This window comes from Pieris napi, chromosome 24 (genome assembly GCF_905475465.1).
Source record: "Pieris napi chromosome 24, ilPieNapi1.2, whole genome shotgun sequence".
NCBI lineage: Eukaryota > Metazoa > Arthropoda > Insecta > Lepidoptera > Pieridae > Pieris > Pieris napi.
The window spans coordinates 111,471-136,920 of record NC_062257.1 but is presented as its reverse complement, the minus strand read 5'-3'; the positions used below and the strand labels follow the sequence as shown (position 1 = coordinate 136,920).

General features: G+C 34.2%; 2 protein-coding genes across 3 annotated transcripts in view; both read right to left on the bottom strand.

Moving 5' to 3' along the window:
• LOC125061831 (division abnormally delayed protein) overlaps positions 1 to 25,450 on the bottom strand; it is a 115,285-nt gene that overhangs the window by 37,130 nt on the left and 52,705 nt on the right. For both annotated transcript variants that reach the window (XM_047667449.1, XM_047667448.1), the window contains exon 2: positions 2,132 to 2,275. In XM_047667449.1, the coding sequence (XP_047523405.1) occupies positions 2,132 to 2,275 (144 nt within the window). The remainder of the gene's footprint in view (positions 1 to 2,131; positions 2,276 to 25,450) is intronic.
• On the bottom strand, positions 14,823 to 20,449 carry LOC125061830. The gene is made up of 2 exons (XM_047667446.1): positions 15,504 to 20,449; positions 14,823 to 15,058 (listed from the first exon to the last, which is right to left on the bottom strand). Exons 1-2 carry the CDS (start codon positions 20,139 to 20,141, stop codon positions 15,050 to 15,052), a joined length of 4,647 nt encoding a protein of 1,548 aa, XP_047523402.1. The 5' UTR covers positions 20,142 to 20,449; the 3' UTR covers positions 14,823 to 15,049.

Sequence of the window (25,450 nt, the reverse complement as noted above, 5' to 3'; positions counted from 1 at the left end):
ATTATGGCACATTTCTCTTAGATGGAGGAAGTGTCTTGGGGAGTCAAAAACTTGATGTCATTCAGTCAAAAGCTTTGAGAATTGTGACAGGAGTAATGAAATCAAGCCCATCCAATGCTTTACAAGTAGAATGCTGCGATCCTCCTTTAAAATTAAGAAGGCAATTTTTAAGTGATCGATTCTTGTTCAAATCTATGCAGTTTTCTAACCACCCTCTACATGGAAGGCTGCATGAATTGAACAATATTATTTATACATCCCGTTACTGGCGTCACAAATCATTACCATGTCTAATAATAAGCTTTCGTAAATTTTTAACATTACACAGCCGCATTCATCGATCTCCATCATTACCCATATTTATGACACAATTCAATTCTTTAATTCTTGATCCGGATATAAGATATAATATAGGCGTCCGTAAGCAAGATATTCTGGAAACAAATATTCGTTTCATGAGTAGCGTTGAGGAACAAAATTGGGAAGGTTGGGATTATATTTTTACAGATGCCTCTAAAATCTCTGTTGATAATTGTGTTGGAGTTGGTCTAATTCATTGGCAACATAAAATAATTCAAAAGATTAAACTTCCTCCTGAATCCTCGGTTTTTACTGGAGAGTGTTTTGCTCTTTTAAAAGCTTTAGAACTAGTTATTTTATTAAAATCTAAAAGTACAATCATATTTTCAGACTCAAAAAGTGCACTACAATCTCTTGAAAAATTTCCTTTCCAAATGAAACTTTGTTATCCTATTATTTGCGAAATACGTGATAAGCTTTTAATATGTTCTCAAAGAAATTACACCGTTATCTTTGCATGGATTCCAAGTCACAGTGGAATTAAAGGAAACGAGAAAGCCGATGAGCTTGCTAAAGAAGCTATAAAGGATGGAGACATAGTCCCATACATTAATTATTGTCATGATTTAGCTGCTCTTCCGAAAACCCATCTTTGGGAGTCATGGAATGATGTTTGGTTGAGAAGCAGCAAGTTCAAAGGCAAACATTATGCTGAAATTCAACCCAGGATCCCCAGTAGACCATGGTTCTTTGAGGTTAAAAGTTCTAAAACTGTCACTTCTATCATTTCCAGAATGCGTTTAGGACATGTTTGTACACCTCATCATTTAGCAAGGCTTCGTATTATTGATAGTAATATTTGTGAGTGTGGAGAAGATATTGGTGACCTTGACCATATTTTCTTTTCTTGTTCCCAATATGACCGTACCTCCTTTCTGAATTCTTTACAATCACTTCATGTTCCGTTTCCGACTAAAATCTCCTGCCTTTTGCTTTATCCTTTATTGTATTATAATGTATTATCTTCTTTCATAATCTATAATAATATTAAGATGTAATATGTTTATGTACATATTTTATTTTTAACCAGCTTATCCCTTTATTTCCTTTTGATGTCTTTGTTTATTTTTTTTCGCGTGTAGTTTCCCAACCTTTTACTTGAAACTGGCATAAAGTTGAAGCTGTTGCCATAATATAAAAAAAAAAAAAAAAATAAATAAAAAAAAAAAAAAAAAAAAAAGCTGTGCAGTGAAATGAGTCTGTCCGGTTTCCAACTCAGTCTGTTGATAATTTACTCGCGTTGTAATTTCAATCGAGTTCTTAGAACTGTTGGGTTCTAGAAGTGAACTATGGATATAATACGATTCTGAGATGTTACGATGCGGTACTCATTGTATTATAATGATGTAGTAGAAATAGCCCGGTGGTAAATCGCACATTTGTACTGTCCCGAACCTTATGTATGAAAGAATTAAAAAATGTGTGTAAGGGAGCGTTCATGTATTACGTCTCGCAAATTTTGGAGATTATTGACCCCCTCCCCCCCTCCCTCTCATGTAACGCGCCGTAACGTTTTTCTGTACCCAAGTATAGTAAAACGTTTCATGACCACCTAGTGACTCTTTATACGTAAAAGTTACCATTATGTAGTGTGAAGTACTGGAAAGTCGAAAATAATATTAACAATAACGCGTAATTCAATCCTCGCCCCGCATCGTAACGTTTTACAAAAGGACCCCCCCTCCCCCAAAATACGTTACGTAATACTGAAATGCTCCCTAAGAATAAAATTACAGACCAATTATCGGGTTTGAATTACAAGAAAGCTCACCTTGCAATGTCCTCCTGGTGGCCAGCAAAAGCTCAGCAATAGGCCTGGTGGCAGCTGCTATTTTGTCTTCGGCATTCTGTCTGAGAGTTGATGTTAAGTGGGTCTCTCTTCCTCGACCGCAGCACTGCCCTCCGCATATGGGACCTGGGGAGATAGAGCTTTATTAATTGGTATAATTTAATAATGTATGTATGTGTTTTACGCACAAAAAAGTAAAATATATTTGATTATTAAAAGAGATATTATATTACTTTGTCGGCAACGCTCGATTAAAACCTGTTTTTATATAGAATTTGAATCCTTTTATCGGAACAAAAGCCTAATTTTTATCATTTACCTCCCTGAAGTTCACAGCTAGAAGGGTTATCATATTGTGTACTTATTTTTTATCATTTCTTTATTGATATACGTTCTGTTATAAATATATTGAGCAGTGAGCAGCCTAGTGGCTTCAGCGTGCGAATCTCATACCTGAAGTCGTAGTTTCGAACCCCGGCAGTGCACCAATGGACTTTCTTTCTATGAGCGCATTTAACATTTGCCCGAACGGTAAGGAAAATACATTGAGGAAACCGACATGTCTTAGACCCTAAAAGTCGACGGCGTATGTCAGGCACTGGATCACCTACTTGCCTATTAGATTTAAAAATGATCATGAAACAGATTTAGAAATCTGAGGCCAAGACCTAAAGAGGTTGTAGTGCCACTGTTTTTTTTTCTGTTATAAAAATAATTAGTTGGTAACTGTTTCAGTTGTTTAGTAAAAACTCTTTACCTAGTAAAATAAACCAAGCCCTGCGATTTAAATCTAGATAAAGCAAGTGTAAATTACATTAAAGCGAGGTGTGGGTGACAGGTGGCTTGCTGAAGACGAGGGTTCGACCGTTATCTCAAAATAACATTAACTAATAAAATAGTTTTTCGAGTCCCTCGAGGTGTTAGTGGTTTGAAAGTGACATTTTCATTTGTTTATTAAATTATCTAACCCAGAACAAACGGAGAAAAACACTTTAGGTTATTGATATATCTATATATATAAAAATCAAACCCGTTTTCCGTTGTCACGAGTCACGACATAACATGAAAACGGCTTGACCGATTTGTCTGATTTTTTTTTTATAATATACCTTGAAGTACGAGGATGGTTCTTACGGAGAAAAATTAAAAAAAATTATATTTCTATTATTCTGATGATTTATTTGCTGTTGATTTTTTTGCTTTTTTCTGCTTTACCAAAAATTTCTGGTAATTTTATTATATATCTTGTAGGTATATATTTTAATTGTTTTTTTTTTCTTTTTTCTTTTGTAACACTTATGTTTACTTAAATTGTCATACATTTTGTAAAATGTGCCGTAGATTTAGTGACGTGATGTTTTAAACTTTAATAAATAAAATAAAATTCTTAGTGAGGTATTCTTATGGATGATGTCACTTGACATATCATTTGATATGACTTTAATGACGTCATGCTCTCCATTATAACCGAGAGGTCCGAAATTCGATTTCAAAAACAGAGTTAAAAATTATAATAATAATAAAGCCCGTTTTATTTCCAATCATGACAAAAAAACAAATTATTATACACAGCTTAGATTATTTTACTTTTATATACATTTTTTTTTCTTTTGCTTGCTATCCTATATCCAAGCTTCCTTCAGTACCGTCGATCGGAACCCCTTCACGGGTAAAGGCCCCCTTCAGCTTTTTCCAACTGACTCTGTCTATGGCTCTCTTTCTCCATTTGTTTCCTGCTACCACTTATATTTCTTCTATCCACCTTTTTTTTTGGGCGACCTCTTCTCCTTCTTCCTCTTGGTCCTTTCCATACAGTTGTCTTTAAGGTCCACCTGTGTATCTTGCTATATCTATATATATAAAAGAAAGTCGTGTTTGTTACAACACTTATAACTCGAGATCGGCTGGACCGATGTTAGTTATGTCTTTTTTGATGGATTTTTCTCCACTCCGAATAGCAGAATAAGTAATAAAATATCGGATAAGTTATCGAATAACAATAAATAAATTAATTAATTTTACGAATGCACACCGCATGTGGTGACATTTGTTGACAAAACTACGCATCATTTTACGTCGAATTCGTGTCACTTCAAGAAATTCCGAACTTGAGGTAAATGAGAAGATGCATAACCAGGCTTTGATCTTGATCGAAAACATGTGTTACCTCATCAAAAAATGTTGTAAAGCAGAAAGTGCTTTAACATGCAGTATCGCAATATTGGCGATAGAGAGAAGAGGCCTAATGTGTAAAACTGCCATTCTTCTTTTGCAATGGCAAGCAATAAAACATTTCTCTATTTGCAAAAAAAGTTATCACCTTAATGAAATCCTAAAATAAGTTTAACTAAAGTAACAACGATATTATTATTAAGGCGGAACGAAGTTAGCCGGATCAGCTAGTTACTTAATAAAAAACAGAGTAATATCATTTCTATTCAGCCATTTTTTAAAAGCAAAAGTTAAAATATCTTAAAGAAGTCTGTTTCACTATTGTCAAAGAGATTTTCGAATCCTCTGAATGTTAAGATGAAAAACACTTTTGGCGATTGACTGTGGTTGGCGAGTGAACGTCCGCCGCTCAAGGCCAACGCGGCGCAGACACCGCGGAGTCTGGCAAAAAATATCATCAGAGCTGCAATTACTGGAGTATTTTTAAAGTGTATTCAAGAGCTTTTTATCGTTAAGACAGGTGGATAAATAAGATTGAACACGTTCGCTGGAGCACATTCTGTCCGTAGAAAGTAAAGAGTTTTTCTGCGTAATGCTATTATGTGTCGTGTGAATTTATGCCATTTTAAAATTGTATAAAGATGTCGGAGCTTTACGCGAGTACCATACAAAATCGCTTATCCGATAAAAGAGAGATTCGTCCTCATTTACGTAACTAGAATGTTTTTTTGTATTTTTTTCTGCCTTTAGATTCGGACCAATTAGTCTTTTGATGGGAATCAAACCAAGGTTAATTGGTTTATATATAAGTTAAGTTACGAAGATTAAAGAGTATAGTACGGTTTTGGGCCCGGGAGGACCCACCCACACTGCCAGAAGGCTCGCAAGTGCGTTGCCCGCCTTTTAAGAATTGGTACACTCGGATTTGGTATTTGAAGGATATATATTGACCACTCGCCTATAACTAATACTATTTGTGAGTCTACAATGTTTGGTTGTGCAGGTGTGCACTGTTTTTACGCCACTATGCGAAAGCCAGCTGAAGCATGCTGGCGGTAATAGTGGAAAGGCTGGATTGCCCTTCCATGGGTCATTGAGCTTCGTAGGGATTTTTCGGTGGTCAGGTTTGGTTTGAGTGTAATTAAGAATGAAACGGAAAGCGCATACTTGCTGGGAGAGATCATGAGGCTTAGATACGTTCCGGAAAAATATTGCCGCTGCCGGAAACATAACCTTTTCCAGCGACAACAAGCGCCCATTCCCCGGTTACTCTCACTGCTTAATGGGTTTCTCGACTCTTCACCGGAGAGCGACCTGTTTGGGAAGCTTATGGGAGTGGTATACTGTGCTTTCAGAGTGTACCTGGAGGGGATAAGAGGGTAATGCTACCCTGTACTGTAAATTTTGTAAATCTTAATTGTATTTTATTGTTTTTAGTCTAAGTTTGGTCATTGAGCTGTTAATAAATAAATAAATAAAATAAAATAAATTGCAATGCACTACATGTACCTGCATTTAACTTTATGATTGAATATACTTTCAAGCTGTTAATATAACATTTAAGACAATATTGTAACACAATAATAACCATATGGACTTATGATTGTCTGCTTGAATAAATAAATAATTATTATTATAACAGATGCATGCTATATTCTAAATGCTATATTAAAAAGCTAAATAGCGTGGATCTAAGACTGCCTCTCGGGGCGAAACTCGATTTTAAAACTGAGAAAATCCGAGTGAACAAAATGTGCCTTGACTCATACAAAGAAATTTGTAATAAGAGTCTGTTTTCGTGTAATGAATATTTAAGTTCGCTGCATGTGTCTCAAAATTCATAAAAACAAAAATAGCGCGAGTGCATCCGCCACTTCACAGTTTATGCATTTTAAACGACATTTCGACGTGTTGGTATTCGCGTCTCTTTAAAACAATGCTCAAAGTATATTCCGCGCATTGGGCTATTTTAACAAAATTGTCTTTAGTGCTTGTACTTTGTCTTTAAGCCGAGAGATTGTCACTCAAGTTGACAGGTTATTTGATCAAATAAATATAAATCAGTGGCGCTACAATTCTGTATCATGATTATTTGCAAACTTATAGGCGATCAGCCTCCTGTGCCTGACACACGCCGCGCCCGTTTGGGTCTTAGGCAAGCCGATTTCCTCACGATGTTTTCCTTCACTGTCAAAGTCCATTGGTGCACAGCCGGGGATCGAACCTTCGACTTCAGGGATGAGAGTCGTACGCTAAAGTTACTAGGCTTCTCTTTGATAGAGACTATTATTTGCTAGTGATTATTAAATTAGTTTAATACGACGGCGAAAATAATATTGTAATTATTTTCAAATTGCACCTTCTGGGTAATGCAAATACATAATTCAAATGTCACACGATATTCCTTCTCCTATAAAAGCAGCCGTTAAAATCCGTAAATCCTTTGATTTAATGTTAATAATTCAGTATTATCTTTATTACAAATAAATGCATGGTAATATCAAATAGATATTCCTCGATAAAAGCGATACTTATTCTGATTTACTGATTATATTTCTGCGAATTATTAAACAGCAACAAAAGTTTTCTTTATCACTTGCACATTTGTAAGCAATAGGTTTTATTAGATCCGTAAATTATGTCGCTGACTATAATATATTGGCGACTATATTTGATGATAAGAAGCTGCTTTAAAAGCAAAGAGATTTAGGATATTCTGAGAATAGAAAGCATTTTTTTATTTGATTAGCTATTTTCCTTATTAGTTGCCTGATATTTCAGCAACTGTATCATTAATCATCTGATAGATAACAACGTGATCAGCCTTCCGCGACGATTTTCTCTTTTATGTCATTATCCGAAAGGTGGTATTATTATTCTGTTTTGACACCTTTTTCGTAAGTGTGTAATGTTGTATTGGAATCCAGTCAATAGTAGAAAATACTACTGTTTTTGTCATCGTTGTTTGTAACCCCTCTATAAAAAGTAATAAGTAAATTTTTAAATTTGCTTCACGATTTCGTATACAAGTTTTTAATTTTAAATAGAGAATTTAATTAAATTAATATTGAAACAAAATGGCAAGTGCCTCGATGGCGCCTCTTCGCTTTTATTTGATATAAGAGCGCCCTCAAAATCTTTTTAGCATATTTTACGTCAATAAAACAATATAACGTACTTAGCTTTCTTATAACGTTATATCAGAAGAAATCCAATGACAACTCGAGTGGCACTTGCCAATGAAGAAGGGAAACTTTGAATAAATAATGGCGCATGTCCATCACCTCGACATAGTGTCAGGTTTCGAGCCATTCTATTACAAAGTATGTATAAGAAAATAAATGTTATGTAATATACATTTAAAATATGTTGAAACTCGAACACAATTATTATAAGTTGTAGAAATTGTAACTATTGTGAATAATGTGGTTTAATTCATTGTGCCTTTTCTTCTAAATGTGTATATATTATCTCTTGAATTCCGTGCATTACATTCAAATACATTATTTTTATTACATATTTAGATGCATATTTGAAGATAGCCGCTTTTATTTTGGAAATCTATATCGCTATTCACCTACCGATTAATTTTTTATATTGTCATGAATGAACATTTCTAATCTTTGTCTTCAATAGAATTTCGTAACGGCGTGGGTAGAGTCCGTAAGGAGGACGCATGAAAGCGATGGAGGGTCAGAAAGAACGTGTGGGCAAATAAATTAAGAGTTTAATCTTAAAGACAGTGTTTACTCATAATCAGTTACTCTACCTCTTCAGGCCGTGAACAGCCTTTTGTGCTTGACACACATCGATCAGTTCACGATATATTCCTTCACTGTAAAATTATTCCAAATGATTTTAGTACGTCATTATAGATAGATCTTGTTTAACCTTTGCACAGTGTGGACTTACTATACTAGTAAAGTTAACAATTATCTAGTTGATAAAGGGCTTGGGACTAGTGCTAGACAGGCTACTTCTAATTAATTTGCGATATTTGTTTTAAAATAAGTTTTGTTTGATGATTTGCTGTTTTAAAAGAGTACCGAGAGTTTTTTACGCCGGCTTTTTCTCTCGGCCTACACCAGTATTCTTTGCCGATGAGTAGGGATGTCTACCGATTCAATTAAGAACGTGGAATAAGTGATACATGTATCTTATATTCCATAATAAACATACTTTATTTAATTCGGTTAGTCTGAAACTTCACGTAACTAAGACGCACAAGAGATGCACGTTTGTTAAATGCGAGTTCATTAGTTGTATTCAGGTCTCAACTCTCGCTCACTAAGAGTCGAGAGACGCTTGAGGGTCCTCGTGGATGCGTTGTGCGACAAGACTATCAGATTCTTTAACCTTTCAGTGAATAGAAATTACACAGAAATATGCTTATACTGTTTTAGCGATTTAGTAGATTGTCTGTACTTGTGGTGATTGGTAGAATTTGAATTCGTACATACACGGTGATGTTACTTATGTTTTTGTATTTGCGTGTTGTTTCCCACGAGAATGTAAGTGCGTGCTTCTATTTCACCATGCCTCCTGCTGATAGAGGACAATTCTTTTTTAATAATTTTTAACTATTAATTACTTAAGATGTTATGTGGAACATGGTGTAATGATTGCAGCTCCTTACAAATATTGTGTAAAACAAAAAACGTGTGTGTACACGCGTTAGCAGTTATACTTCCTTGGCGTAACATGATAAAAATCTTTTTAAATTTTTTATTCTACGTTTATAGAAAAAAACTAAAATGTTGACTATAGCTAACTTCAGGGTGTCGGTTTTTTGTGACGGTGTGCACCCGCATCGTAAAGATTTACTCTGATCATTTTTCCCTAACGCACCAAAAGAAGTATAACTTCAAAAAATATCATAGTGCGGTGGTAAAATTACATTTAATAAAAACAGTTCATCATTGTTTACGCACCTAACTTTAGCTCAAAGAATAATACACGGGCGCACATGCTTCGATACAGTAATACCATTTTGAGCTTTCTAAACAAATTAAAAATAGTAACCCTTCAGTATTTAAACAAAACTAAATTGAACAAGCTTTAAATATTTACAAACACGGGCTGAAGACAGCTAGAAGTGGATTGGTTAGAGTGCCACGGGATTTATTTTAAATATTATTTGTGTTTAATATCGTGTTTGACGCACTCATGATGCGAGCAGACAATATATTTATTTAGACTTCATTGAGATAATTGTGTGAAATTTAATGTTTAAAGAACTTTATTTCTCATTACAAAAGAATGTATTTTATTTACATGTGAAACTTAATATGTATATACGAACGAGATACACGTCGCCATCAGCCTCATTCTATCATTATTCATTTACTAGGCTCATTCTGATATGTATTTTTAATGTATTGATTTGGTTAAATGCGCTAATATTACGAATTTTAGACGGTAATTGATTAAGTTATTGCACACCCTCATACTCAATAGACTTCCTTAAATAATTTTTGCGCGGCTTCGGCAAGATAAGCAAACTCGCTCGACGAGTATTGCGTGTAGTGGTGTGTTTGATTTTTTTTAATGATAAGCTACTATGGAGAGAGTTATTATTTTTTTTATTAGGATACAGGCGCTATAAACATATAGTTGTTTAATCGTCACAATTTTGGTTTTTTAATAAAATATATAATTGCAAATAAGCGGTCTTTTCCAGGCCTTTACCTCTTAATATAAGCAGTGGAACTAATTCTCTTCTAAAGAAAAAACTTTTTAACCGGATTGAAGTTATGTATTATTATTATAAATTTACAACTATTTAACATAATTTTAAATTTATCCGACGTTTCGCGTGCTTTACAGCGTGCACAGCTGTGATACTTTTTGACATCCAACATCTTTTGTCTTCAGTCACCGTGACCACGCACGCTGTAAAGCACGCGAAACGTCGGATAAATTTAAAATTATGTTAAATAGTTGTAAATTTATAATAATAATACATAACTTCAATCCGGTTAAAAAGTTTTTTCTTTAAACGTGTAAAGGTTATGTAATTCAAAGACAATACTATAATTCTCTTCTACTAAATTATGATTAAAATATAGTTTGTTGTTTGAATATAAATAATATTAACACAGCTATAGAGGCACCATTTTAAGTTAGGTGTCAAAGGTTAATGTCAATTTGAAATCAGACACTCTTCGTTAAGGAATTGTAATTTGATCAGAGCTATCATAATAGATTAAAATGTTATTAATACAACAATTATATTAACAAAACAGAATAGGCTTGTCGTGTGTTTATTTAAAGAAATAATACACTATCTCTTTTCATTATAGCATAAATATGATTTGACAGAAAGAGACAAAATTGTTCGATTGAATAAGCGAAATGAAATATAAAAGATTCAAAATTTCTCTTCACAAAAGTCCCTTAACAATTATAATAAATAAATCAATAACTCAAAGTTTATTTAACTTTTTAATTTTAATAAATGTCGTTGGGAATAGGCTTATACTAAAATAATAAGCCCTTAGTCCCTCGTTTCCATATATTCTTAACATGTGCTTTACACAATTGTGTATTATATTGTCAGTGTATCTACAATACTTTTATTTTGCCTTTACAATACTTCGCAAAAACCCTCATCAGAATTTAAGAAAATAAAAATGTATTTCGAACAACAAATATACGACTCTCTTTTTATGTACTATGTATGAAATAAAAAAATTATCTTAATCAATTTGTACCTTGTTTCTCGATATGTTATCTTTTAGATTAATCAATCGTCAGACTGCGCGACTGGGTAAGTTAAGATTACAATGAGCTAAAAAAATATAAACATACTTGAGAGGAGACGCTTAACAAAGAGCTTAATAATGTTGGAATGTACATATTTACTTAGGAAGGATATATTCAGAGATAAGTCAAGCGAAATTACAATAAGACGTACACAAACACAAACTAATTGTACTTTAGAGGGATGAGCTGTATTGCTACTTATAAAGTCGACTTTGCTAAATGTTAGTTTGGAATTTTTATGACGTATATATGCAAGTATTTGAATCATATACTACCTTTGAGAGTTATCACTTTTTTCAGTTTCAATTTAATTGCATTCATTAATGTAAATGAATGAAACCAAGACATTGTATGTTGCATTTTGAAGTTTTGACAGTGTCAGTCGAAGTGAGTCGACTTATGGTATCAAGAAAAGAGCGTACCAATTGTTAAAAGGCTGGCAACGCACTTGCCAGCCCTCAAGCATCGAGTGTCCGTGGGCGGCGGTAAGACTTAACATCAGATGAGCCTCCTGCCCGTTGGGTACTAAAAACCTGGAATAGAGGCCCCTGTCCAGTAATAGACCTCAAATAGTTAATGGGTATGAATATTTTCGTATCAGTTTGACGATAATATGTTAAACCTAATTTACTAATAACATTGGACCTGTGTTGTACACAAAAACAGAAGCTCATACATACTTTAATAATGTATTAAATATCATTTTAATAAACTAATTTTTACGCTAACATATTTCTGTAATCCTAAGATGCGGGAAAGTTTAAAAAAAGGCCAAAACTCCTTGTATACAATTTAGTCGTATGTAATTCGAGATGGCACATCGCGTGTCAATGGACGCTGAAAGTTTTTTTTATAAGACCGGTTTGTGCTGCTTATGTTTTATATTGTATTGTAATATAAAATGACTTGAGTTAAAATACAATGTTAATTCTACTTAACTAATGCAGAAATAGTATTGTCTTGTAGTGTAGTTGTGTAGTATTGTATACAAACTGGATTGCGACTGTGGCCTGTCGTACATAGGGCAAACTAAACGCAATATGTCAAGCAGACTCAAAGAACACATTGCAGACATAAGACATAGACATAGACGACACACAAAATCAGCAGTCTGTGAACACATACTAGATAGGCCTAATAACTACATACGCTTTGACCAACCGAAAGTACTTGCGAAAGAAAAAAGATTCTTCCCAAGATTGGTCTACGCGAAGCCATTGAAATAAAAAAACACCCCAATTTCAATAGAGAAGACGCCCTAAAATGGTCAAACACCTGGGATCCAATAATATCCAAATTAAAATCTCATGAAAAACAATCCGCGAAAATAGAGGACACCGTGAGCCATTTTTGCCAAAACCCTCCATCTTTTAGTCGATACCAACTCCGGGGAAATAAATACAGATAATGCAACTTTCTCTACAGTTGTGATACTTTTTGACATCCAACATCTTTTGTCTTCAGTCACCGTGACCACGCACGCTGTAAAGCACGCGAAACGTCGGATAAATTTAAAATTATGTTAAATAGTTGCATACATAACTTCAATCCGGTTAAAAAGTTTTTTCTTTAATGCAGAAATACTAGAATTAAAATACTAATTTATTTAACACTCACTAATAATAATAAAAACGTTTTATTTCATCAATTTCAGTTCAATCATGACAAAAATAATAATAATAATAATAATAATAATAATAATAATAAAGCCATTTATTCCAAAACTTGCTTATGTTTTACAATGTTGTTAGTACTTAATTGCTTAAATTTAAAATGGTTACTTATAATTACCGTTAGTATTATTATTTATGTACAAGGTTTGGATCCCTGTTGGGTAAAGGCCTCCTCCATCCTTTTCCATGACTCCCTGTCTCTGCCTATTTGTATCCAGTCGTTTCCTGCGACGTGTGTTATATCATCAGCCCACCGTCTTAATTGTCGACCAACATTTCTCTTCCCCATGGGTCCTTTCCATCGTGTGGTTTCAATGGTCCATCTTCTGTCTCGGTATCGTGAGATGTGTCCAGCCCATCTCCATTTGAGTAAGAGTGCGTGCCTGAGAGCATCAGTTAATTTGGTTTTTTGACGAATTTCTTCGCTCCTAATTTTGTGTATTCTCCTAATTTTCAGCATACTCCTTTCCATTGCTGTTTGGTTACTTTTAATTTTTTGTTTTATTTTATTTGTAAAGGTCCAAGTTTGGCAGCCATACAGCAAGCAAGGTAACAGGCATGTATCAAATATTGTCCTTTTCATGTGTGAGCTGTAATTGCCTTTTAAGATTTCTTTTAATGCCCAGAATTTCTTCCAAGTTGTGTTGATTCTCCTTGTCACTTCTTCTTCGTTATTTGAAGTTTTGAAGGAAATTTGTTTGCCCAAGTATATGTATTGCCTGACGTATTCTATATTATTACCTTTTATCACTATCTGGCGCTCCCGATTGTTCGTTAGTATCTTCGTTTTATTTACATTCATTTCAAGGCCGATTTTGGAACTTTCGCAGTCCAGTGATCTCATCATTTCGTCTAAGTCTTTTGCAGTCTCAGCAATAACAGCAATATCATCTGCGAACCTCAGATTGTTTAAGTATTGTCCGTTTATGTACACTCCGCTGTTCTTCCAGTCTAGTTTTTGGAAGATAGTTTCAAGGACTGCTATAAACAGCTTCGGGGAAAGAGGATCACCTTGTCTAACTCCGCGTTCTATGTTTATTTCGTCACCTCTAGTTTCTAATTTAACTCTGCTCGTGCTTTTTGTATAGATATATTTCAAAACATTGATGTATTTCTGGTTGATATTTGAATATTGTAAAGCGTTCCAGATTGCACAGTGACTAATGCTATCAAAAGCTTTGCTATAGTCAATGAACGCCACATACAGAGGTCTATTGTATTCTCTGTATTTTTCTATGACTTGTTCTAATGTCTGTATGTGGTCCATTGTGCTGAAGCTTGATCTGAATCCTGCCTGTTCTTTTGGTTGCTGCTTATCAATATCGTCAGATATTCTCTTTAAGATTATGGATGAAAATAGTTTATAAATACTTGCCAGCAGACTTATGGGCCTGTAATTCCCTATATCTAAGGGATTTCCTTTCTTGAAGAGAAGGATTATATCCGATGTACACCACTGTTTTGGTACCTTTTCTTCATCTAGTATCTTATTGAACAATCGCGTAAAATGATATGTTAAAATGGGTGCTCCTATTTTAAGTGCCTCATTGCATATTCCGTCTGGTCCGGGACTCTTCTCGGCTTTCAGCTTTTTCATATGATCATAAACTTCGGAGTATTCAATTTGTCTGATGTGATCTGTCGTGTTCGTATGGGTTGTTTGCGATATGATTTCGGGGTTATTTTGTTTACTATATAAGTTTTTGTAGAAGTTAGTAGCGTGATTTATTACATCTTTTCTGGATTTTGTTTTTAGTGAGTTATTTTCAAGTTTTTGAATCCAGGACTTGTGTGTAGTTAGTTCTTTGTATGCTTTTTTGGCACTTCTAAAATGTTTAATGTTCCTTGTAATAGTCTCGTATCTGTGGTTGTTGTAGTCCTTACGGATTGATCTATTAGTCTCTTTGTATATTCTGCTTAGTTCTGTTTTCATATCTTTAGTTTTGTTCTTTGTGTGTAGTAGTTCCGTGCGCCTTTATAAAAGTTCCATTGTGTTCGGGCGATAAGGTTGCTTTTTGAATGGTTAACTATTAAGTATAATTTTAGTGCAATGAAACGTCTGCTTCGCGTTGAATCTACTTTATTACTAAATATTAAAATTACAAACATAATATGACTGAACATATCCGCCCACCAAAGGACCTTTAATGTCCTTTCAAAAGATTACATGCAAACCCTTAATATATACTTTAACAATTTGGCACTTAAGCTTCATTAATTGGGAGATAGCAAAGATTAGATACAGATCGTTTAACAATATTATTTCCATTTTTAACGCTATAAACTCTAGTTACACCATCTGATCCTGGATGTTTTTCAGTAATTCGTCCAAGGATCCATTTTCCAGGTGGTAAATTTTGTTGTTTTATCAGTACGATATCACCAATTTTAAATTCTTCTATTCTTTTTAACCATTTTGGCCGTTGTTGTAGATTGGTCACGTATTCATTTTGCCAACGACACCAAAAATCGTTTAATAGCTTTTGTGTATATTGCCAACGGGCTAAATGCGAAATTTTGATATCGTTCAAATTTGGATGCGGCACAACTATTGGGGCTTCACCAATTAGAAAGTGTCCAGGTGTTAGTGGATCAAGAGTATCATCTGCTTGGCTTATATGGCAGAGTGGCCGTGAGTTAAGACAGGCTTCGATTTCACATAATACAGTGGACAACTCTTCGAAGGTAAGGTTGTTATTAAGAATTCGTTTTAAATGATACTTCATTGACTTAACTCCAGCCTCCCAGAGTCCTCCGAAGTTTGGTGAGTATGCAGGAATGAAGTGCCACTGAGTGCCATCATTTGCTAAGCTGTCTATGATTTCTTGGTCAAATTGCAATTTTGCTTCTTCCCATGCTTTACATAACTCTTTGTTTGCTCCTACGAAGTTTTTTCCCTGATCACTCCAAAGATGTGCGCATTTGCCTCTTCTTGATGTAAATCGTCTATATGCAGCTATGAATGAATTTGACGTCATGTCACCGACTAGTTCTAAGTGAATTGCTTTAGTAGACATACAGACAAAAATCGCAGCGTAGGCTTTGTTTGTTTTGATACCTCTTCCTTTGTTCATCAAAATTTGAATTGGACCAGCGAAATCTACACCTGCATTGATAAATGGTCGAGAAGGTGTAGTACGAACGGAAGGTAAATCACCCATTAATTGAGTTTTTACCCTTGCACTTTCCTTAGCGCAAATTAGACATCGATGGATATGCTTCTTTGTCATGTCTTTTGCACGCAATACCCAATATTTAGAGCGTAAATAACAAAGCATTAGCTGAATACCTCCATGTAATGTTCTTTTATGAGCGTCGGCGATAATAAGTGAGACAAGAGTGTTGTTGTTTCCAATGATTATAGGATGTTTAGTATTTGTTTCTAAACTTGATTTTGCTAATCTTCCGCCCACCCTGAGCACTCCATTATTATCTAAAAATGGATTAAGCGTCTTCAATTTACTGTTCTTTTTAATATTGTTCTTTTTCTTTAACGAATCTATTTCAGTTTCGAATTCTTCATTTTGCACTATTTTGATACATGTTAGTAACGCTTCTTCTATATCTTCTGTTGTGATTGTTATATTTTTATTATCCTTTTTAAACTTGATAAACTTTTTACAAAAAGCTATGGTTCTTAATAGTTCATTTAAGGTAGTAAATCTTTCAAATTTTTCAGAAAATCTCTTTTCTTCTTTAATGTTTGTCAATATGAGAGTTTTAATTCTTTCCTTTTTCTTTTCTAGATCTGTTGTAAATATGTTCTCGTCTGTTAAGATGATTTCTCCTTTTTGTAACCAAGTAGGTCCTTTCCACCAAAGGTTGCAGTGTTTCAAATCGGAGATAAACATACCTCTAGATGCAATATCTGCTGGATTTTCTTGTGACTGGACATGATGCCATTGTTCTCTTTTATGATTTGCTAAAATTTCTACTACACGATTGGCCACAAATGGCTTCCATTTCGTGGGTTCACCAGACAACCAAGCTATGACTATAGATGAATCTGTCCATGCGAAAACTCTTTCCATCGGTATTCTCATGGCCTGTGCTACTTGGTTCAATAATCGGGATAAAAGCAAAGCTCCAGAAAGTTCTAATTTTGGCAACGAAATTGTCTTGAGGGGAGCCACTCTAGTTCTGGCTGCAATTAATGATGTTCTACATGAACCGTCCGTTTTCTTGACTAGGCAATACACCACGGCGGCGTAAGCTAAAATAGAAGCATCACAATAACCATGAATTTGAATTGTATCCATGTTGGAGCATGAAGTACTTAACCATCGATCGATAGAAATGTTATTCACATTCATAAGATCTCGGCGAATCTTCAACCATTCTTCTTTCAGAAAAATGTTAAGATCCTCATCCCAATCAACCTTCTCAAGCCATAGTTTTTGAATTAATATTTTAGCTTGAACAATACTAGGTGCGATCCAACCTAAAGGGTCGAACAACTTTTGTATTTCTGAGAGGATATTCCGCTTCGTGATAATGTTTTCTTCATCGACTTCAGGTAAGTCTAAGTTGTATTCAAATCGATCATTCCCTAAATTCCATTGAACCCCTAGTGCTTTAATTATTCCATCTAGTTTTAAATCGAAATGAGCTTTAGTAGTTCTTTCGTCTGGTTTTAAACTTTGCATAAATTCAGTATTATTAGAGGACCATTTCTTCAACTCGAATCCTCCTCTACGTAACAATTCTTTTAAATCCTTGCTAATCTGAATTGCTTTTTGAACGTCATCACTTCCAGACATGCAATCATCAACATAGAAATCTTCATTTAATATTCTAGCTGCTTCAGGAAACTTATCCCCTTCATCAAGCGCTAGTTGCTTCAAAGTTTTTACTGCAAGATACGGTGCTGAGGCTGTCCCGAACGTTACAGTAAGAAGGCGATAGTCACGTATCTCATCGGATGGATTTTCTCTCCATACTATACGCTGATAATCAACATCATCTCTATGAATTTTTATCATTCTATACATCATTTGAATATCTGAGACGAAACAAATTGCATGAATACGCCATCTCATGATTAAATTTCTTAAATCTTCTTGCAAAACTGGACCTGACAGAAGCTCCTCGTTAAGTGAAATATTGTTGGAGCCCTTACAGGAAGCATCAAAAACAACTCGTGTCTTCGTAGTTTCTTTGTCCTGACGGACAACAGCGTGGTGAGGTAAGTAAACTGATTTTTTATGTAATTCTTTTTCAGGTACTTCTTCAATATGATTTAATGTTTTATATTCGTTTATTACTTTCAGATATTCGTCTTTTAGTTCTGGATTTCTACTAAATCTTCTTTCAAGCTGCATTAATCTCTTAATTGCTGTTTCTTTTGTATTTCCTTCAGATGACAATGGTGCTTCAGTTTTAAAGGGTAATCTAACTATATACCTTCCTTCGTTATTCCTAGCATGAGTTTCTTTATAAAATTCTTCACATCTCAATTCTTCTTTAGTTAAATTACGTTTTGTGTCTGTATCTATCTCCCAAATAGTTTTAATTAAATCATTAAAACTTGCATCAGTTGTAATATTCATTGCCATTATGGCTTTATGCTTTGGTTTCATGTTGATGTTTATTCCACCCATCACAATCCATCCCAGGCTGGTTTTCTGTGCGCATATTGTGCCTGATGGACCCTTGATTAATCCTTGTTTAAGAATTGCTGTATACTCTTGCACCCCTAATAGCAAATCCAATGCTCCGGAATCCATAAAATTTGGATCTGCTAGATTCAATTTCTCAAAATGACGCAGTTCCTGTTGCAAATATTCTGATGAAGGTATGTTAAACTTTAATGGCTGTGACATCACGTAGGCGTGTATTGGTAGCTCAAAGTTAGGTTCCCAGCGTGACAATAAATCAAAATTGACTTCTTGTTTGATGTTTACCTTCATATTATCCATACCCGTGACGACCAAATTTACAGGTTTGCGTTGCAATTTTAGTGCTTGAGTTGCCTTTTGAGTGATAAAGCATGACTGCGACCCCGAATCTATTAGCGCCCTAAGTACAGTTGTGTGCCCATAGTTTCCCTTTATAACCACAATTGCGGTTGCCAATAGATTGATATGTTCTGTAACATTATGTAAAGCTGTCATTGTACCAAGAGTCTTCTCCTCTTCCTGAGGTAATGTCATCGGTTGCTGGAGTTCTAAAGATGCCGACGCATTTGCTTTAGTTGACTGATGAAGAAGAGAATGATGACGAGCCTTGCATATTCGACATGAAAGAGGTAAATTACATCTAAATGCCGAATGCCCTGGAGCCAAGCAGTTGAAGCAGAGTTTGTTGTGTTGTGCATAGTGACTTCTTTCTGCAGGTGACATTTTTGAGAATGTTTTACAACGACATAAGCTATGATTTTCCTTACACATAATACATGTCTTCTCTATAGACATGTGGAAAACACGTTCTCTTAACGGCTTGAGAGTTGGTTTAAAAGGTGGATTTAACAATTCTAACGTTCTAAATTTTCCTTCTAAAAACTTCTGTAATTCAAACCAGGTAGATAATTCTTCTTGACTCATATCATACGAAAATTGTTCCCATTCTTTGTGAGTATCTGGATCCAACCTTTGAACGACTAAAAATACAATTATAGGGTCCCATGACTCTGTAGATACCTTAAGATTTTGTAAGCTGTTTAAAACTTCATTTGTTGTATCTAATATTCCTTTTAATTGTAAAGCCGATTGTGACATAATTTTCTTTTGTGAAAATAATCGTTTAAATAATGAATTAATTATCATACGTTTATTTCCATATCTAATTTTTAAAGTCTCCCAAGCAGATAAGTAATTCGACTCGGTGATTTGGATGTGTTTTAATAAGGATGCTGCTTCACCTGTTATGCTGCATTTCAAATAATGTAGTCGTTGAACATTAGACAGTGACGTGTTATCATGTACCAGTGCAACAAAAATATCTTTGTAAGAAGGCCATTCTTCGTAATCACCCGAAAAAGTAGGTAATTCAATGCGCGGGAGTCGAACCTGTGATTGTACGTTGTGTTCGACTGCAGTGGAGCCGTTCCCCTGAATACAGGATTGTTGTCCTCTTTGAATTTCAAGACCTTCTAACATATCCTTAATGTCAGACACCATACATAAATATAAATCCTCGATCAAATAATAATCCTCATTGACAAAATATGGTAAAATTGACTTTTGTTCACGCGGCGTAATTTTTATTAAATCTAAATGTGCACTTTTATAAGTCTTCCAGTAACTTTCTATACACTCCATCCGTGTTTGTAGATAACCTTTCGTAAGTCTAGCCTTTGCACATTTTTTAATATTTATTTGAGTCTTTTTCAATAGTTCATTATTATTCTCAAGTACACTTAATAATTGTTCCACATTTGCCATTATTTGATCACTTTAAAGTCACTTGCACGTTCTATTTCAATAATATTCAAAAGTTATAAGTCTAAAATTGCACAAAATAGTTGCTAAACGAGTTCCTTATCGCAATGGAATGCGTAGTCTATTGTTCCTTCGATGCAGCTCAGTAGACACAATATCCGGCGAGATTGCGACCATATGTTGCGGCGATAAGGTTGCTTTTTGACTGGTTAACTATTAAGTATAATTTTAGTGCAATGAAACGTCTGCTTCGCGTTGAATCTACTTTATTACTAAATATTAAAATTACAAACATAATATGACTGAACACATTGTGTCTTTTGAGAAGATATTGTGTTGGTGGGGATACATATTGGTTTTGTATTTTAAGCTCTCTGTTATGCCTTTTTCCAGGATATTGTAGTATGTTTGGATATCAATGCTGTCTGTTTTTATATTTTCTGTATGTTTTTGTAGATTTCCGATGTAGCACTTTATTTCTGTTTCTGTCTTGGGGATATTAGCTGGTGTTGTATAGGTTTTTCTGCTCTTTACTGGACTACTCAAAAGTAATGTTGCTCTCACTAATCTATGATCGGAAGAGAATTCAACTTTGTTAAGTACCTCAATATTAGTTATAAGTTTGTTGTGGGTTATCATAATAAAATCTATTTCATTTTTAGTTTTGTGGTCGGGTGATAACCATGTCCATCTAGAGCTTGCTTTCTTTTTGAAAAATGAGTTCATTATGGATAGTTTGTATTGATGAGCATAAATTAAGAGCCGTTCCCCTCTATCATTCCGCACTCCGTAACCAAATTTACCCATTACTGGATAGTAGTTTGTTTTTGGACATCCTATTTTCGCGTTGAAATCTCCCATGACAATGACCTTCCCTTCTGTCTTTGTGTGAGCAAATTCAATGTCTTTGTAAAAATTTTCAATTTCTTCTTCTGTTGATCTCTCTGTCGGTGCATATGCTTGGATTATTGAAAAAGAGAAGCAATCAAACTTCATTTGTAGAAGTGCTACTCTTTCAGAGATTCCTATAAAGTTGATGATGTTATTTTTATACATTTTCTTGATAAGGAATCCCACTCCATATAGTCCTTTAGTTTCGCCAATATAGCAAAATATAAGGTCGCTGTGCTCTTCTATCTTACATCCCATTTTTCGGACTTCTGCAAGGCCTATAATGTCCCAGTTAATATTTTTTAGAGCATTAGTCAATTCAAGGAATCGTTCTATTGATCCTAGCGATTTTACATTATAATTGCAGATTTTGAGTGTTTGTTTCATACCATGATCTATTTCTCTATTTGGTGGAGGGTTGTAGTCTGATTCCCCACGATGACAAGTCGGATTGGGGAATGTTTTGTTTCTTTTATCTATTAGTTCTCGTCTGTTTAATGTTTTGTTCCGGTGGCTGATGGCAATATCCTATAGATTCTGAACGGTTGGCACATTGGCAGAAGGTAAGGAATTACTTCTATTCCTCATTATGTCGAATGCATTTAACCGAGCTGTTTTTGTTGACAGTTGTTGTTTGTGAGGGTGCTCTATTGCGTTAGGCGAGGTTGATGTTTCCCTTTTGCGTTTTTCGTTACCTGGTTTGCCCTGTTTAATAATTAGCTTGTCGTAGTTTATGTATGCGTAATTGCCCTTCTTCCTTTCCTCTTCCACTTTTGGTTGTAGTTTCTTTCTCATGTCCAATATTTCTTTCGGGTAGTCTTCAGATAAATACAAGTTTTTCAATTTCTTTTTATTTACCACTATCTCGTTTTTCTTCCAGGCGTTCACGAATGTTAGGAGGATAGGCCTTTCTTTTCCGTTTTTTGTGTTATTTTTGCCAATTCTATAGATCGTGTTCACATCCCTATCTTCAAAAGTAATGTTTAAATCATGTTCAAATTTCTTTTTGATTATTTCGATTAGGTCGATAGTCGATGTTTCGGTTTCTTTTACTCCATATAAAATTAGGTTGTTGTATCTTCTATATTTTTCAAGATTGTTTATTTTTTCCTTTAATTTCTCATTTTCTGATTTTAATTCCTGCATTTCAAGTCTAAAAGGAACTAGTTTTTCATCAATCCGTGCCATAATGTCATCGGTTTGTTTTGACATTTCTATTTTCATTTGTTCAAAAAAAGATTGAAGGTTATCCGTTTTTGCCGCTGTCGCTTACGTGAAATGAAACGTATTATTGTGAACGCAGCTTAATAGGACTATTATGTTGGTAGTACTGACCCGCCTTAGTTTTGTTGAAATTGTGTCTATAGTCTATACTCGGTTTGTTTGGCAGGTAACCTCAAAAGTTTTTTCCACTTTTTAACCACTGAATAATTATCTTGATAACACAGTTTGCACTTGGATGTTTTAGTTGCAGTATAGTTTATCACAATATGTATGAAATTTAAATGTTTTTACACCGGAGTTCACAGTATATTCACAGTTTATTCGTAGAAATACGGAGCTTCGTTACACTATGTATTTACGTCGATCCGATATTTGAACTATTAAAAGTTTTCTTCAGGATTGCACTATTTAATCGTTTTAATGCTATTTACAAGTTTTAAACATTTGCTACACTTTTGAAATGTTTGTATGTTTTACTAGATTTATATCGGAAATTAGTCTAATAAATCCTTCACAATCACTTGCACTGATACTATAAGCACTACTTTATAGTTTTTTGTACTCCGAATTCGCGAATATTCGTTTGTTGTATTTTTAATGATTTATTATAGCGGAGTACGACGTGACTGTGACGCACGCGGCGGTCAGACCTCCTTAAATAATTATAATATACAGCTTAAATTATTTTACATTTTTTTTACTTGTCATCCTATATCCTAGCTACCTTCAGTAACTGACTCTGTCTATAATTTACTTTCTCCACTCGTTCTAATAATAAAAATGGATAATTAAAACAAATTTAAAAAGTTTGGTCTCTGTGGTACCTTTAACGGCAGCATTTCCTCGCTGTATTGCGATAGTTTTTAATTTTCTGTTTATTAATATACAATTATTATTATTACTAAGTTGGTTAGGAATATTATAAATACTGCATCTTCCTATGTTACTATAATATATTCATAACTTTGTTGTGGTCTAATATAACATATCTTTTACTTAAAATAAAGTTCGCTCGAGAGACTCTTTAAAGAACTGTATTGTAAAGTTGAAATGTAAATTAATAACTAGATTTTTTGAAGTGAAACTTCTTGACGCGCATGAGGGTAAATTTTTTATGGAACGTCACGAAGATGTGCAGCGTTTATGTCGAAGAAAAGGGAGAGAGCGACTGAGACTTGAACACCGATGGTGTTTTAAATACAATATAATTATTATTTTATTAAGTAACTTAATTACCATTTTTTTGTTTTACCATTTTTATAAGGGCACAGAACCAAGACCTTTTTTGCTAAGACCCAGTTGTCTATTTAAAAAAATCTGGATATATGTTAGCAATTATGATACTAATTAATTTGTTATATTATTTGGTAATAAATATAGTAATTTATGGTGGTATTTCTATATACACAACAACTAATTTTAGTTCTGGTTTTTAATTAGCCTTAGTATCATTCATTAAGAAAGACTGGTAAAACTAAATTATGGTATTTGGGCAGCTTAATTACTCAATAATTAATACAAAGCTTCACTTCTGACATGTGTACTTTGTACGCACGCACATTTTTTACGAAATTTGTCTCTTTTTTAAAATTATGACAATGATTTATATAAATAATGTTTTGAATTTGTCGACGGTCCTACAAAGTTTAAAACCCCTTAACATCTGGACTTTCTGTGTCTGTTTCATTTATCATAAGGAAAAGTAGGATCATCCATGCGTATTGAAACTATTATCGTATTGTCGGGAATAAGCTTATTCACCATTTGCGTAAGCAATTTACGATCTTGTTTATAAAACTACATATTTCAAAGTATATACCTACACGGTTTTGATTTACTAATTACTGCTCGTACTGTCTATGACATGCCTATTTTCTCAGAATGTTTTCGTAATTGCAAGTGTTAATTATTATTATTATTATTAAGCCTTTATTTCTGACAACCAGTATAATATAATACATATAACTTAACTCTAATACATCACTTGACCCGTTTTAGGTAATCAGCGTGTCCTGTGACACATAGGCCTCTCCAGCTGCTTCCATTCTTTTCTGATGTTAGCTCTTCTTGTCCAAGTTGTGCCTCCTAGTCTCTTTACATCGTCTGCCCATCACTTGCTCTGTCTTCCTCTTTTCCTTTTTCCATGGCGTGGTTGCCATTGTGTAATTATTTTTGTCCAATTCAACCTGCTATCTCTCGTCATGTGCCCGGTCCAGCGCCATTTCAATTACACTTTTTAATACGCGTATTTCGAACACACGACTTCGAAGTCAGGCGCGTTATTCCAATAAAATCTCTACTGAAGTATACCATCAACAAAGTTGCGTACTTTAAAAAGTATCCATAATTAATTGTAAGAAATAAACCGAACCAAAAACTAAGTTATGTGTTCCTTTAGAACACGCCGCGGATGTGTCGATAGCCTTATTTAGCTGTGTGTATAAGGTGCGTAGTGTATAACTGGAACCTCTTTTTTAAAGGAAAAAAGTTATTTAATTATTGTCACAATATGTTTATTACATTAAATGATGAGAGTAAATTTTTAGCGCGCACCGTCACAAAAAACGTTGAAGTTAGCAAACTCAAAATTTGAAAATCAAAAAAAAACGATTTCTTTATATTAATATTTTTTTGTGATATTTAAATAAACTTTATTTAACTAGATAATGCGTTATAATAAAACTTTCAATGTATTAAATACCTTTTTTCTATTGTTGGTCGTTTTTTCAACAAACGTAGAATATTTTTTTTTTAAGATTTTTATCTTGTTACGCCAAAGAACTATAACTTCTAACGCATGTACATAACTTCACACACACGTTTTTTTGTATATCTTCACGCATAGCTACTGATAACTTATGACATACGATTGAAAATGGCACCGATTTGACAATAACTTGCATATATCTATCATCTTAAACGCATAGGAGATGAGCCTGTATATTTTCTAGTTAAAAAGCTTATTAAAAGGGCGAACAAGTGATTTGGATTGCTTTCATTTTACCGAAGTCTTCACACATAAATTACAAAAATATAATGTGATGAAGATGAATCGAAAAGGTGGCGAGGTGTGGAGGCCATTGATGGCAGATAAGCCTAATGTAATGGATGAGTCGATACGAAATGCTTTCTAAGTGATTTGATGTTACTTTGATGCGATCCCAGATACCCTGGAACCATTTCAGCGTTAATGTGTT